At 33.1% G+C, this 14,869-nt stretch overlaps 1 protein-coding gene across 1 annotated transcript in view; it reads right to left on the bottom strand.

The window, feature by feature from the left end:
• Positions 1-11,067, bottom strand: part of LOC149528260 (alpha-mannosidase-like) — a 344,971-nt gene extending 333,904 nt beyond the window's left edge. Inside the window, exon 1 of the mRNA XM_089811746.1 lies at positions 10,841-11,067. Within this exon, the coding sequence (XP_089667872.1) occupies positions 10,841-11,038 (198 nt within the window). The 5' untranslated portion in view covers positions 11,039-11,067. The remainder of the gene's footprint in view (positions 1-10,840) is intronic.
• Between the last annotated feature and the right edge of the window lie 3,802 nt (positions 11,068-14,869).

The raw sequence follows: 14,869 nt of genomic DNA, 5'->3' as shown, positions 1-14,869 counted from the left end.
GGTTGAGTTGGAAGTAGGTATTGACCTTCATTACCCATGCCTGAGCACGTATGGATCCAGATCCATCAAATGGTGATAGGTTCACTTTACTCAATTTCCTTCTAAGATCATTGTTAAAATATCCTTGGTTTCCGCCTCTGGAGTATCGCATTCCCAATTCTGTGTAATCTTTGTAGGGATATATTCTCTTCTAAGTTTGCATTCTTCCAGTCTTTTTCAATTGTTCTTGAACTTCCTCAAAGGTTGGTTGCCTTCTTCTGTACGATACCTTCGTCCATGGAGGAAAAGTTGGCATGGAAGGTCGAGGGCATGTAGGCTAAGAATTTGCCTTTCCCAAAATTGAATCGGCACTGTGACCATTTTGTTCACCAAATATCTTATTTTCTACAAGTTTTCAAAGAGTTTCTTCCATAAGTCGTTAAGTGTCATTCATCTGTGCCTCATTCCTTGAAAGATCCCTCGGTAGTGCCATGACTTCAGTAGGAGTAGGTTTTGGTAAATCTGCCATTTTATCTACTAAGTGTGATCTCTTCATTTCTGACTATGAACCATGGGCTAGAAGGATCACTGGCTCTAATGCCGCTGTAATGTTCCAGAGGCAATCTTTGTCCAGAGATGATTTCTGTCTGGTGGTGGTATTTGTTTGGAGGTGTTTTCTATCCGGAGGTGATTTCTCTCCGGAGGTGTTTTCCGTCCAAAGGTGAGGCAATTTGTATTGTCTATATGATATCAATGCAAGGGTATCATACAGTTAATATGACGTCTGCACAGATTGTTGGAAGGGTCGTACGGTGGCAAATGAGGGTGTTTGTATGAGTTGTTGGAGGCTCATACGGTTGTTAATGTGCAGAAGAGTATTACAAAGACAATCAATGTAAATAGGAAGTACTAACAATAGCCTTGATTCAACAATAGAGAAGACCTTCAAAAAAATGAACAATGCATTGAGTGTGCCAAGATCATCAATTGGTAACCAAGTAAGATTATAGATGCAAATAATAATGGTGCTCCAATTTCCCATATCCGAGCAAAGTATTACAAAACGGAATAGGGTGAGGTTGAATCCCACCGAAACCGCGAGAGCCAACTAGGGAAGATCTTTCACTTCCGAAGTAGCGAGATAAACAAAACTCCAATAGGAATATATAGTACAAAGAAATAATCCAAATCGCATATCTAAAAAACTCAACCTCACAGACATAAATATCCTATTGAGGGAGAAATAAGTGTCAATAGGAGGCACAACAAACACCAACCAAAATAATTAAATAAAAATGGGTCCAAAATATATTAAATCAAACGGCCCATAAATAAAGGTTTTAATAATTTATCTATTTTATGATAGTAACATTCCATTCTCCCGTAGGAACACATGTTAAAAAAACTATTATGCCTAGCTTGGAAATTGGATTTCAAAGAGCACACAGAAAACATATGCCTAAGTACAACCCCCACGATGACCTCATCATGCTTGACATACAAATAAAAACATGTCAAAGTTAATCCATCATATATGAAAAGAACAAATAAGATGGAAACCAATTTCAAGAAGAAACAAATGAGGAATGATATTAGAAAGATGAAAGATTAAAAGAAGATTATTGGAGCCATAGCTTCTCCAAAAATGATGAGATTAGCTCTAAACATGCATCAATTAGCACTTGATATCAATGGAGCCACATCTTCTCAAAATGATGAGACTAGCTCTAAAAATGCAAAACTTAATACAATTACATTAGAACTTTTAATCAATTTGAAAATGACAAGAGTCTTTAAATATTGTTATCTAACCTGGCTCCGATACCATGTTGAATCTTGAGCTCGGAAAAATAAAGATAAACAACAATAAGGGATAGCCAAGATAGATACAAGAGACACACAAAAATACCCTAGGAAAACCCTTCTAGGATGAAGGGAAAAACCCAGCCACACAACAAAAGATCGCTTTATTGATAATAAAAATTCAAGTGTGTACAATGCCTTTCACTTGATGTGATATATATAGCATAAAGAGAAACTCTGCACATTCCATTGAAGCTCTCTTCAATTTCCAAAACATAACTCTTTATTTTCAAGTACAACTCTTAATATTTCCATGCCTTAACGCATGTTGAACGACATGTGTATTTATATTTAATATTACAATTTATTATAAATCTCCTTTTCAGTTGCAGGTGACCATAACGATATTAACACCCAAAGATAAAGATCTCTATCACAACTACAATCTCCAACGCTTCTGACAAGAAATCATTACAAGATGTCCAACTTGATGTTGGATAACAATGATGTCCCTCCTAGTAGCCAGAGACACACACCAAGAATAACTACCATGTATTTGAGGAAAATTTGGCAAACCCTTTTTCGCAGAAGAGTATGACGCCCTAAGAACATATTGCAAAAAGTCGTGAAGAAAAATCACCAAACTCAAGATTACTAATCATCATTTTTTGAAAAAAAATTGTGAAAACCCACAAAGGAATTGCACACCTCTTTGTGAATTATAGAATACAGAGACAATTTTTGAGGATAAAATCAAAGAAAACCAAACAAATAGAAGAAAAAAAATTGAAGGGAAAAAAATAATGAAACCCCATAAAAAAAAAATTTGAAGCGAAAAAATTATGAAAATTCATCAGAAATTTTTTAAGGGATAAAATTATGAGAGTCCATCGAGAAACCTTCATGTGGAAAAACATGAGAATTCATGTGGTAAACAACATTTGCAAGCAACACATAACTTGTAAAAAGCACATGCAAGTAGATACAACCTTCAAAAATCGAACTTTTTCTTAAACTAGGAGTATCTACCTTCAAAAATCGAACTTTTTCTTAAACTAGGAAATCGCATGATCAAAGTCTCAACCAGGCTCCTGATTTTCAGCAAAAATCTTTGAAGACAAACCACAAAATTTTCATAAAATACCTCCAACATTTTTTATTTTAAAAAATCAAAAAATAAATTTCTTGAAAAAATTCCAAATCAAAAGAGGCTGAATTTTTTCATTAAAAAACTATCAAATTTTATGAAATCCCATCGATCGCTTTGATACCATCTTGTAGTAAATCATTGTTGTATTAAGCAAAAGAGATGAAAGCTCCTTATATAGATTTACACGGACAATGTTTCTATAATGAAACAATCGTGAACTAAACACAAAAACAAATACTACCAAATAAACCAATGTAACATGGGGACGCACACCCAACCCCAAACCTCCCTAATCTGAGTGTTGGGACATCCCCGGTTGGGGTACGCCGCGCACTCAAGGACCCCCACCACCGCCACAGCACTATGACATTTTTGTCATCCCTGTTCGGTACTCTGAGACGTGGGTGCGGCAAGATGATATCTAAGGACTGTATAGGCATCCCTTGACCACACCCGAAATGGGGTGCGGTCGGCAATGGGGGTGCAAAAAGTAACAAACAATTAGATTTTTTTTTTTTTTTTTTTCCTATTGAACCCTAAATCTATGTAGGTCCCATATAGAGCCCTCTAAGTCTTAAAAAGGCACGTTACACTTCATTTGGCATTCACATTTAGTATTTCTTTTTTTGTAAGAAGAAGAGTTTGGAAGGGCTTGAAGAGCGATTTTGCAAGTGATTGCAAGATCTCTTGGAGGAAGAGAAGCAAGAAGATTCAATCTTGCAAGTGATTCATCAAGCACAAGGTAGGTTTTAAGTTTTTTGTTTTACTATTTCCCTTGTTTTACATCTGAATTATTTTCATATTTTCATTCTAGTTACATGCAATTTTTTCAAAAATTACATGTTCAAATTTGTCATTAGAATGCATTGTTTATCTTTAAAATTTAAAATTTTTAAGATTTGTGTTAGTAACTTGGTAATTTTTTTATTGTTGAAATTTTAATTTTGAATGCATTATCGTTATGTCATTATGCTGAAAATAGTTTTTGGTTATAAAGTTTTAACTTTTAGCTTCTGATGAAACTTATTTCAATTTCTAAACTAGGCTGAAAGTAGTTAGATTTTTTTCAAAATTTGCTAATTACGCTGAAATCTATGATTTTGTGAAATGCAGCATATAAATGGTGTCTAGTCAAAGTGTAGAAGACATGGAAGTGCATGAGGGAAGTGAAAGTGTCAGTTTATCTGAGTATGAGCCTGAGCATGAGGCTGATTCAAGAAACAATCCTAACCTCCTCATGTTGCAGCAGTAGTACCTTCTACTGATTGCCCCTCTGAGACTCTGGCACCATTTGCTAGGGGCCCTTTTGATCCAATATCCCCTCTAAAACAATTTACTATCAGACTGTCACTTCGTACAGCTACAAATGGCAGTACATGGAAATGTAAATGTAATTTTTGTGGTGTAGAATGGCATGGCAGCATTACTAGAGTTAATTTTCGCCTTCTCTTTCGGACTGGATATTGTGTGAGTTATTGCAAATTCCTTGAAAATGCTAAAAATGTGAAGTATAGAATTGAAATAAACAAAATGTGGGGTATTCCTGATGATAGTGCAGTTCCAGTGCCTAAATATTTGGCTGGTAGGCAACACGTTCAGGCTATTCAGCAGTTACAGGAGCAGCAATTCTTCTACATGTATCTTGCATCAAAGAGCAGGGGCATTTTCAGAATCAATTTCGATTCCTTCATCCATTCATAGTTCACCAAGGGACTTAAGAGTACATGACTATACTGAAAGGGGGGAACGCAAAAAACTTTAATCCAAACAATAACTTCAAATGCTGAAATAAACAATTATGCACATGAACACAATGACACAATGATTTACGTGGAAACCGAATGTGGGAGAAAACCACAGCAAAATAATTGTTTTTATATAAACTTGTTCTTTTACAAAGATTTGTAGGCTACAACCTACTAGAGGCTCCAACCCCTATGTTTATGGGCACTGACTCACTCGAAGCTCCAACTCCCACACTTTGTAGGCACTGGCCAACTGGAAGCACCAACCCCTACTATTGTCTTCGTGAGCACCGACCCACTGCATACAAACTGCTTTTCCACCTTGGCAATGTTGCTTACTCAACTGATGATGAATGCGTTGATTGCAAAATTTCTCTTCTTTCATCTGAAACTTACCTCTGCATGAATTTTTTTCTTTCAGCACGTACACACTCCTCTCTCTTCTAGAAGTCAGCCTTCAATAATGAAATATCTTGATTGACAATATTCTCCTAATACCCATATATATAAATCTCTTTTTATATCTGCACAAATTTTTGTAAATTCTTTTCTATTTCTGAATATATATTTTTCTTTTATTTCTGCATTAATCCTCTTCTATTCTCTTTTCTTTCTGCTTATCTCATTCTTTCTTTTTTTCACATTATAATCTTTCTCACATTTTTTCCTCTTTCGCTCCCTTATACACAACTTTCATCTCTAGATGAATCTATGTTTATATCCTTTTATTTCAAGTAAGAGTTATGTCTCTTGACAAGATACGTCTCTTATTAACACAACTTTTCATTTAATAACATTCAGCAAGACCTTAATCGCATCTTAATGTTATATTATTTTTATGGTAATAATGTGCACCTTCGATTTCTTTGATTATCAGGCATCTTCTGTAATGTCACTTGCTATTGTTTCTTCATATCATTCTCTATGCTGATCCTCTACATGTAATATGTCGAACATTGTCTTCATATATTGTATCTCACTAATCTGCTTGTGTGGCTTCCTTTAATTGTTTATGTATGCTGACGATAGTCATCATTGCTGACTCATCTCTATTTATAAACTGTGTGTTACTTCTTTGTCTGGATTATGCTGACTGGAAGGAAGTATAACTTTGCCGTTTTGTTTCATATCAATAATTATCCCTTCAAACTTATTTTGGTTTCATTTTTACATAGCCATGTCTACAGATGTCATTTGTATAACATGCGACCTTACTTATAAACTGTCACTGCTTGTTATTGGTTATCGTAAATCATCATTGCTGCATCTTTAATATTTTGTATCTTCAGTCTTCCTTTCAACACTGTTGTATGTTTCAATATATAATCACTGTTTTATAAGCATCTGACAATATTACTATGTCTTCTTTATCACTACCTTGAATACTGCTCGATGAGTATATCCATGTATTACTATTGCTGTTCATTCTTTGACTATCCGTCTCTAATATGCCTTCAATGTGTCGTCTCCATATCATGGATTGTAATTCAAAATTGATTATATACCATTGTTGTTGTGTATGTCTTCAATGGATGTTTATATTATTGCCTCTATGTGTCACAATAAATTAATGGTCTTCTATTATCTCCACTTTTAAGTGTTTATGTGATCAGTGAACATGCTCATAGATATCGCAGCTGTTGCATATTATTAGCTCACATTAACTGCTGTTACCATTGTAAATTCATTCAACTTGCTCGAAAAGTGATGGAGCTTCTATATTGTCGTTTATGTATTTCTCACAATAACTGCATATATTTATTGCCATCTTTGTCTTGATCTGAAGTCTGTCTTTTTTTATAATCAATCGCTGGGTCATATGGTTCTCATCGTCATCTCTGTTCGTCATTGGGTGGTATTGATATTGCTATTGCAGATTTCAAATTTCTTTTGGTTCAGAACTGCAAGTAGATAGGATCCATAGTTACAGTCTTATTACATCATTTGTTGACCAGTCTCAATATCTTTATGATATATATTTCTAAGTTTTTTGTTACTTCCTTCGAAACATATCTTCAATTCTGCAAGATTATTGTTGCATATGATTACTGTTCATTGCCCATATTACTAGAATGATTACTTATCACAATAACCAGCTGTGTAAATATTTTATCCAGTTTCGTATATATTGTCACATTGCTTTTCTGCTTTCTCAACAATCATATATTATATCTCTTTGTATATAGTTACATGTGATGACCATTTAAAATATCTATCATATTTGAATACACTTCATCTGTAATGGCTTTATTTTCAACATTTTGGGTATCTTCTGCTATAGATTACTTATTAAAGATGTCTCTCATCTTAATTGCTCAACTTGTCCATGCTATTAAGTCTTTTCCAAGTGCCAAGATTTGCTTTACTCATTTTCATTTTATTAACCTTATATCCATACCTCTTCTAGACATGTCTTTGGCTTTTTGTCCCTTTGACATTGATGATGCTTATAGTTTTGTTTATGCTTACAAAATCCCTTCACATTACTGACAATACTTCCATCAAGGACAGCAGCAAGGAGAAAAGGAAGGCAGTAAGTTCTAGCACTAATAACCCCATTGCTGCTTTATTTAATGTGCACGTAAAGGATCAGCTAGATGATGGCATTGGTGAATTCTTATTTGCCAATGGCATCCCCTTGCATGTTACTCGATCTCACGACTATAGGAAGATGACGTCCATGGTGGCAAAGGACAGAGGGTCATCATTTGTGCCACCTAGTGAGCACAAATTGAGGACCACGGTCTTATATAGGCAGTATAAGAAGGTTGGGGTTTTGATGGAGACGATGAAGGCATGATGGATGGAGTCGAGTTGCAGCATTATTATGGATGGGTAGACAGACATTAGATGTCATCCACTCATCAACATCATGGTCACATGCGTTGACAGCCTATAATCTTAAGGCAATCGATTGTTCACAGCATCGTACAAATGCTAATTTTCAGTTTCACATCCTTAGGGAGGCCATTGGGGAGGTTGGACCACAAGATGTGGTCCAAAAAGTGATAGATGTTGCACATGTGCACAAAGCTGCAGGGAGGCTTGTTGAGGCAGCCTATGGACATATTTGGTGGACTTTATGTTGTGTGCATGCTATGAACAATGCACTCAAGGACATGGAAAAAATCAACTCAATTAGACGAGTGGTTAGTGATGGTAGAGAGGTGTAGATGTTTATCTGCAATCACCATACTTCACATGCACTCTTTAGAGGCTTCGAGAAGGAGTTCCTAAAACCAGTTGAGACTAGATATACTCCATGTTACATTCTCTTGGAGAGAATGCTTGAGTTGCAAGAGCCACTGCAACTCATGGTTATGATACAGGAGTGGAATCGGTGGGCTGAGTCCAAAAATAGAGCGGGTGAAGAAGGTGAAGGAGACAATGAAGAGTGATCAATTTTGGGTTGATGCAAAATACATAGTCTCCATTATTTCTCCAGTTTTTGAGGTCATCAAATATGGTGATGGAGATTCACCTACCCTTGGAGAGTTTTATGAGTGCATCGATTCCATGCTTGGCCAGATGAGGGTTGAGGGTTGTTCCGCGTGAGAGGGACCCCACTCTAGCATTCTATACTGAGCACATTCAGCCTATCATTCACCACAGACGGGAGAAGCAACACTCATTTGCACATGGTTGCCTATGCATTTAATCCTATGTGGTACATTTCTGGGCCTGGTAGAGTTACACCACTTCAAGATGATGAGGAAAAGGTCAGATTCTTTTGATGCATTGGTAAGACGTTTCATGATGAAAATACTGCCTAGGTTCGCTCAGATTGGACGGAATTTACCACTCTTACAGGTAATTGTTAATTCAATATTCATTAATATCTAGAGATTGGTAACTTTAAAAAATTTAATTAATTTTACTGTTGGGTATATTTATGAGACATGACATTACGTAACAACTTATTATGTTCCAAGATACTCAGATTTGGCAAAGATGGATCTTAGAACTATGGCACAAAAGCATCCCATATTGTGGTGGAAATGGCATGGATCATAGAGGGCAAAGATTACCACACTAGCCACTCGATTCCTTTCTCAAGTTTGTAGTTCCTCATCTTTATAAGTTATAACCTATTCAAGTATTAAAATTTAAAATTTTAGAGCTTTAGTTCTCTAATGTTCTGATTCTCACAATGAACATTTGTTTTATCTCAGGTTTCCAGTTCCTCGGCTGTAAAGAGAAACTGTTCTACAGACAGCTTTATCCACTCTCTTAAGAGGAGCAGACTAACCCCTAAGAGAGCGAAGAAGCTAGTTGTAAACAGTGTCTTGCGTATTGTAGATCGCAGTACGCATGGGTACAAAGAGAGCCCAGCAGCACGATATGACGTAGAGCCAAAGGATCCAGCTGAAATTGATGAAGACGAGGCTGTAGCAAAAGCCCATGCAGGGCTAGTCGGCGTTCCTTTGATAGACCTTGATGAAGAAGATATTGAGTCCAATAGTTATAGCAATGAGGACTTTGGCTTGGGGGATGATTAGTCATTAGAGACCTCCCATTGATACATTTTGTCATTTTGACATGATTTTAGATTTTGACATTTGTATAACTTTGTACTCACTTTGAGTTTGATATTGATCATATATCATGCCTTGGTACTCTCGTTATTGTTATCGTGATCCTATTTCAACTTTATGATATATTAATATTTCATATTTGAATCTTTGAACAATGATTTAATCATTTATATGAATCATCAACCATATCAATATGTTACTATGTTGAATGGTTCTTTGTTCGTTTTGAAATTTTGCTTTGTACAAACTATATTGTATTTGGTGTGTTATACTGAAACATCTTTCATAATTAGCATTTTAAGTTATATATCTATAGTATGCAGGACCCCCCACCCCCCATCGTCCCAAAATTGAGGTCCTTTTTTCCCCGCACCCAAAACTCATCCCGCTGTACCCCCATGCCTGTGTTTCACTGAAATAAACTAAATACTAACTAAGATGGTCATTAAAGAAAATTACAATTGTCAAATATAGCCTAACCAACATGCCACTTGAGCGTACAAGACATCCCTTGCATAAACAGACCTCGTCACTTTTCATTGCATATATTTTCTCAAGTTATCATTCTTCAGTGTCAACCTTGACCAAAAAGAGGTTTTCTAATTCACCTACTCTATAAGTATACATGTGCAAATATGTGTGCATAGCAGATTGAACATAAGTGAATAGGCAAAGTTCAAATTCCTCCCAAGCTTGATCAGAAGATTGAAATCCAGGGATATAAAGTTCAGACAATACATAAACTAAATGTGAAGGAATCTTTACGGGGAGGATCATTCAGCAAATTGGCAGTCTAGCTAGGCCATGAAACTTATATATAGAAACATTATAGATACAAAACATATATTTAATATTTCTTGGGTTTTCTAGGGTGTTTCCATCGTAGCCTATATGGAACTTAATAGTAGAACGAAGTTTCAAAGCATTCACAATGTATAAAATTGCCAATGACATCATTCTCCTGGTTCCGTAATTGACAACCCGAAAACCAACAGTCCAATGCACTCCCCGCTCATGCATTTCCAAAACAGGATTGCCACGGTAAAAACTAAAAGGGCAACCTGAAAACTGGAAGGACTGTATGACTTATGACTAACATCCATCAAAGCATTACTACCTAATTCCACCAAGGCCTAGTTGACGTAGAAAAATGACAAGAGGGATATCAAATAGTGCAAACTAAAAAGGCTTCGAGCAAAATGAAAGTGTATACAACTTGTAACCATTACAGTTTACCCATCCAATTACAATTAAATCATGCCAAAGCCACCTAAAATGAAAATTTTATATAGCTTATGCACAATTGCCTTGAAAAAATTTATCATTAAAGATACTGACAGCGAGGAATACCACACAAAAAAAAAAAATTGAACATATAAAAGGAAAAGGGTATATGCATTATATGTCATGTCTGAAAAAGAAAACAGACCAAGACATGACAACGTAAAATGCCAAATGCCTACTTAAAACGGGTATACAACTTATAGTCTATTGACTTGAACAAATTTAACAAATTTATTAACAGAGATCATAATAAAACATATCGGGACAATAAGATTGAAAATTTGACAGATTCAAAAATCGGATTCTATGCCCTATGATCCCAACTAGAATAATTATCTATTTACCTGTAAAGAACTGTTGGAGCCAGTATAGTACTGATCGACTGTTTTGAGCCACCCAACATCATCGTGAGTATGAGGAACTAAGTGAACATTAAGTTTGCCTTCCACCGGCCCTCCTTCAGTGTTGTATTCAATTGGGAAACAACAGCAAAAGCATAAGAGAGCGCTGACCAGTAACCATTGAAGCCAGGCTTGATACATATTTACTTCTTCTGCTACTATTATTTTGTGTCAAAATAATTTCTACTCATCACAAGATATATTGGGGGAAAGGGAAGAACGAGGAAGTATTAGGTGCTGGTGAGGGTCGAAGATGTGATGTGATGTGACATTATGACAAATGTGGGGGCGAATAGATTGCGTTTTAAGGCGGACACAAAAATTTAGTAATCCTATCTGGCTTTTGATCAGCTTTGAAGCAATCTTTTCGTTTTTATTCTTCAATTCAATTTTACAATTAAATCAACCAAAATTAAAAAGTTTGTTTCTATTGTTTATGTATATTTTTAATTTTATATGATTATATAAATCTTATTTTTCTTTTATTTAATTAATCTATAATAATTTTGACAAACATAAAATTCATTTTACCTCAACAAAAATTATTAGAAATATATTTTATATGATTATATAAATCTTATTTTTCTTTTATTTAATTAATCTATAATAATTTTGATAAACATAAAATACATTTTACCTCAACAAAAATTATTAGAAATATATTGATAAAGTTATTAAAAATATATATTAATAATTAATTATGTATTTTATTTTTTTAATAATATTTATTGATAAAATTTGATCCATACATTTCTTTTAATTAAATATAGACAGATTTTATTTTATTTTTAAATTAAAGAAATTTTACGCATAATATGTTTATTTTTTAATTATTTTTTGATTATTTTTATTATATTATTATTAAAATTTTAATATATAGTAAATAAATATAATTATTTTAAATATATTTTTATTTTTTATTTTTATTTTATTTTTTAAATAGATTTTTTTTTCATAATATTTTAATAAAATAAAATAAAATATAATATATATTTACAATTTTAATTTTCTTTTTTGATATTGTAAACTAATATATATATATATATACATATATGTATGTATATACATATATGTACATATGTGTGTGTGTATATAAAACCAAGGATGAATTTTGTAAAATTGTATATAATATACTTCAAAGTGAAACTTATTAAACTTATTATAATAATTATATTTTTCCTTCAAATTTATATTTTTATTTTTATTCTATGATAGAAATGAATATATATACTATTACACACACACACACACACACATATGTGTGTGTATATATCTGTATATATACACATATATAATGTAATATATATGTGTGTGTGTGTGTATACATATATAATGTAATATATATGTGTGTGTATACATACATATATGTATACACACACATGTGTGTGTATATATATGTATGTGTGTGTGTGTGTGTGTGTGTGTATGTAAGTATGTATGTATGTATGTTTGTATATACATATACATACATATGTGTGTGTGTATATAAAATCAAGGATGAATTTTGTAAAATTGCACGATAATTATCATTATATAATATTCTTAAAGGTGAAACCTATTAAATTTATTATAATAATTATATTTTTCCTTCAAATTTTTATTTTTATTTTTATTTTTACGATAGAAATGAATAATATGATTTAAATATTCCTAAAATGACATAAGTATTTTAATGATTTTTATTTGTAAATTAGTTATTCAACTCGATCCATCATTACATTCTATAAATTAAAAAAATTAAAAATAAACTACTTGTTAATATATCTTTATATTTTTTCTTCAATTTCATTCTCTAATATCTCTTCATCTCTATATATTCAACTATTACATATATTTTCATCCCTTTTAACTCTCCCTTTCTTATCTTCACTTGCTTCTTATTTACTCCTAAATATTTATGTGTTACATATATTTTTCTTCATATGTCTCGTCTTTTCTTTTCTTTTTTTCATTTCATCCGTATATTTCTACTTTTCTTTCATTCTAACTTTCGGCAAGAACTTTGACGCATTGTGTCTCTTATTATTATTATTATTATTACTTTATTAAACATAAAGGAGGGGAAAATATATATGTTTGTTTCGATATCATGTTGTTGGTGTCTAGGGATGAGAGATTGATTGACATCTTACAAAATATTGGAAAAGAAGTAGACTAATATCTTAAGGGCTTGTTAGTTTTGTGGAATTATATTGCAATTCTCAAAAACTAAAATTTGTCAATTCAAGCAGTTTTAAATTTGGAAAAGAGTTTTCTGAAATATGGTTGGAATTGTTTGGTTCATTTAGAAAATGAGTAAGAAAATGCATTTTTTGCTTTTGGTTTCATAAATCTAGAATTGGAATACCACTTGAATAAGTTTTTTTTTTTTAAGATTTTATAAAAATTAAATGTGATTTTTTTTAATGTGATTCAGATGTGATTTGTGTTGACTGTACTTTATTAGAGAAAAAAAAAATTCCAAAAAGTGCCAGCTTAATTTGCAAATAATCATGACATGACCATAAATTTGTCTATCGTATCTGTACAAAATCATAAACAAGTTAAAAACTCCAAAATAGTCATAACATGACAATAAATTTAGTATTAGAAAAGGGTGGGTTACGCAACTAAATATTTACTTTTACCTAAAATGGATAGTACCAATAATCTATTAATCTTAATTAAAGTTAGAAAAAAACTCACTTACAACCAAAAAATTGTTGTAAGTTCAACTTTTTTGTTAGGATTAACTAGACAAAAATAACAATTACATGAAAATATAACCAATATCAAAAAATAGTAAAGCGCACATAAGAGAACACAAGACACAAAGATTTAACGTAGTTCACTCAATCCCTAAGATACGTCCACCAACAACGAGTATGAACACATTCATCAACGAGCAATCTTATCAATCCCAATTTGTCTTATTCTGGGTTTCTATTTTTCCCAAAGGGAAAAGAGCACTATCCCTTCATTAAAAGATTCATTTGGGAGAACCACTACCTTCCTTTCCTCCCTTAGTACCATCTTCCAAAGGTGTCTAGGTTTCTCATTTACTCTTGGGCATCACTTCCAAGTAGCAAAGAGCATAATCCCCTATTCCTTTGTCTAGAGCCCTGTGAATTTCACAAGGCATATTTAAACTATGTGAATTGAAAGCATGTAAAAAGACACATTGTTTGAGTGAGTTTGAATTATCTTTGTCAAGAGATTCTTTGACAAGTGTCCTGCAATCAAACCATTAGCAAGTTTTGTGTGTTCATTTCAAGGTATCTTCAACAATTGTCCTACAAACCACTGATATGCTATTCTAAAAATCACAAATCACAAAATAATTGCTTCAAAAATAGAGGTTAGAACAAAACTTATCAATAAAAGATTATAAAAAATGCAAATTTTGGATCTAATTCTATTGTCAAGTCTCGCACAAGACTTTGCATCAAGGCGCGCGAGAAAATGCTTGGTGTCGTGCAACAGAATGCTCTCTATGTACAAGCATATGCAATTGCGCAAGAGAAAGTACAAAGTATGATGTGAGCATTTAGTATTCTCATGTGAGAAAATATCTTTGCACGTGAGATTTTATTGTATTGTATGGAACATAATCCATAATGTTGAAAATGAAGATAAACAAGGCCAAAAATTTAATTTTTGAGCCCCATGGTGGACGCCACAAATGTGAGTATTAAATATGGGCCTCTAATTCAATCGCACACTTCAACATGATCATTGTTTGTTAGTAACATCCTAGAATGAAAATGAGGTTATTCATCTAGCATGTTTGCACAAGGCGATATGATTTCTTCTAATTAAAGAGGGTTTTACTATGTGCTCTTAGAATCGAGAGTTCAGTAAATTGACCAAACTAGTATGAAGGATTTAAATGAAGGCAAATGCAAGATTAATCTATGTTTTTGAGATTTTATATACAAAGATATGAATTAATCTATATGATATTTGAATTAATCTAAGAACAATGATAAACAA

Source organism: Cupressus sempervirens, chromosome 11 (genome assembly GCF_028749045.1).
Source record: "Cupressus sempervirens isolate cs-2001-9-10 chromosome 11, ASM2874904v1, whole genome shotgun sequence".
Classification (NCBI taxonomy): domain Eukaryota; kingdom Viridiplantae; phylum Streptophyta; class Pinopsida; order Cupressales; family Cupressaceae; genus Cupressus; species Cupressus sempervirens.
Note: the sequence above shows the minus strand (reverse complement) of the source record. Positions and strands in the feature narration are given on the sequence as shown.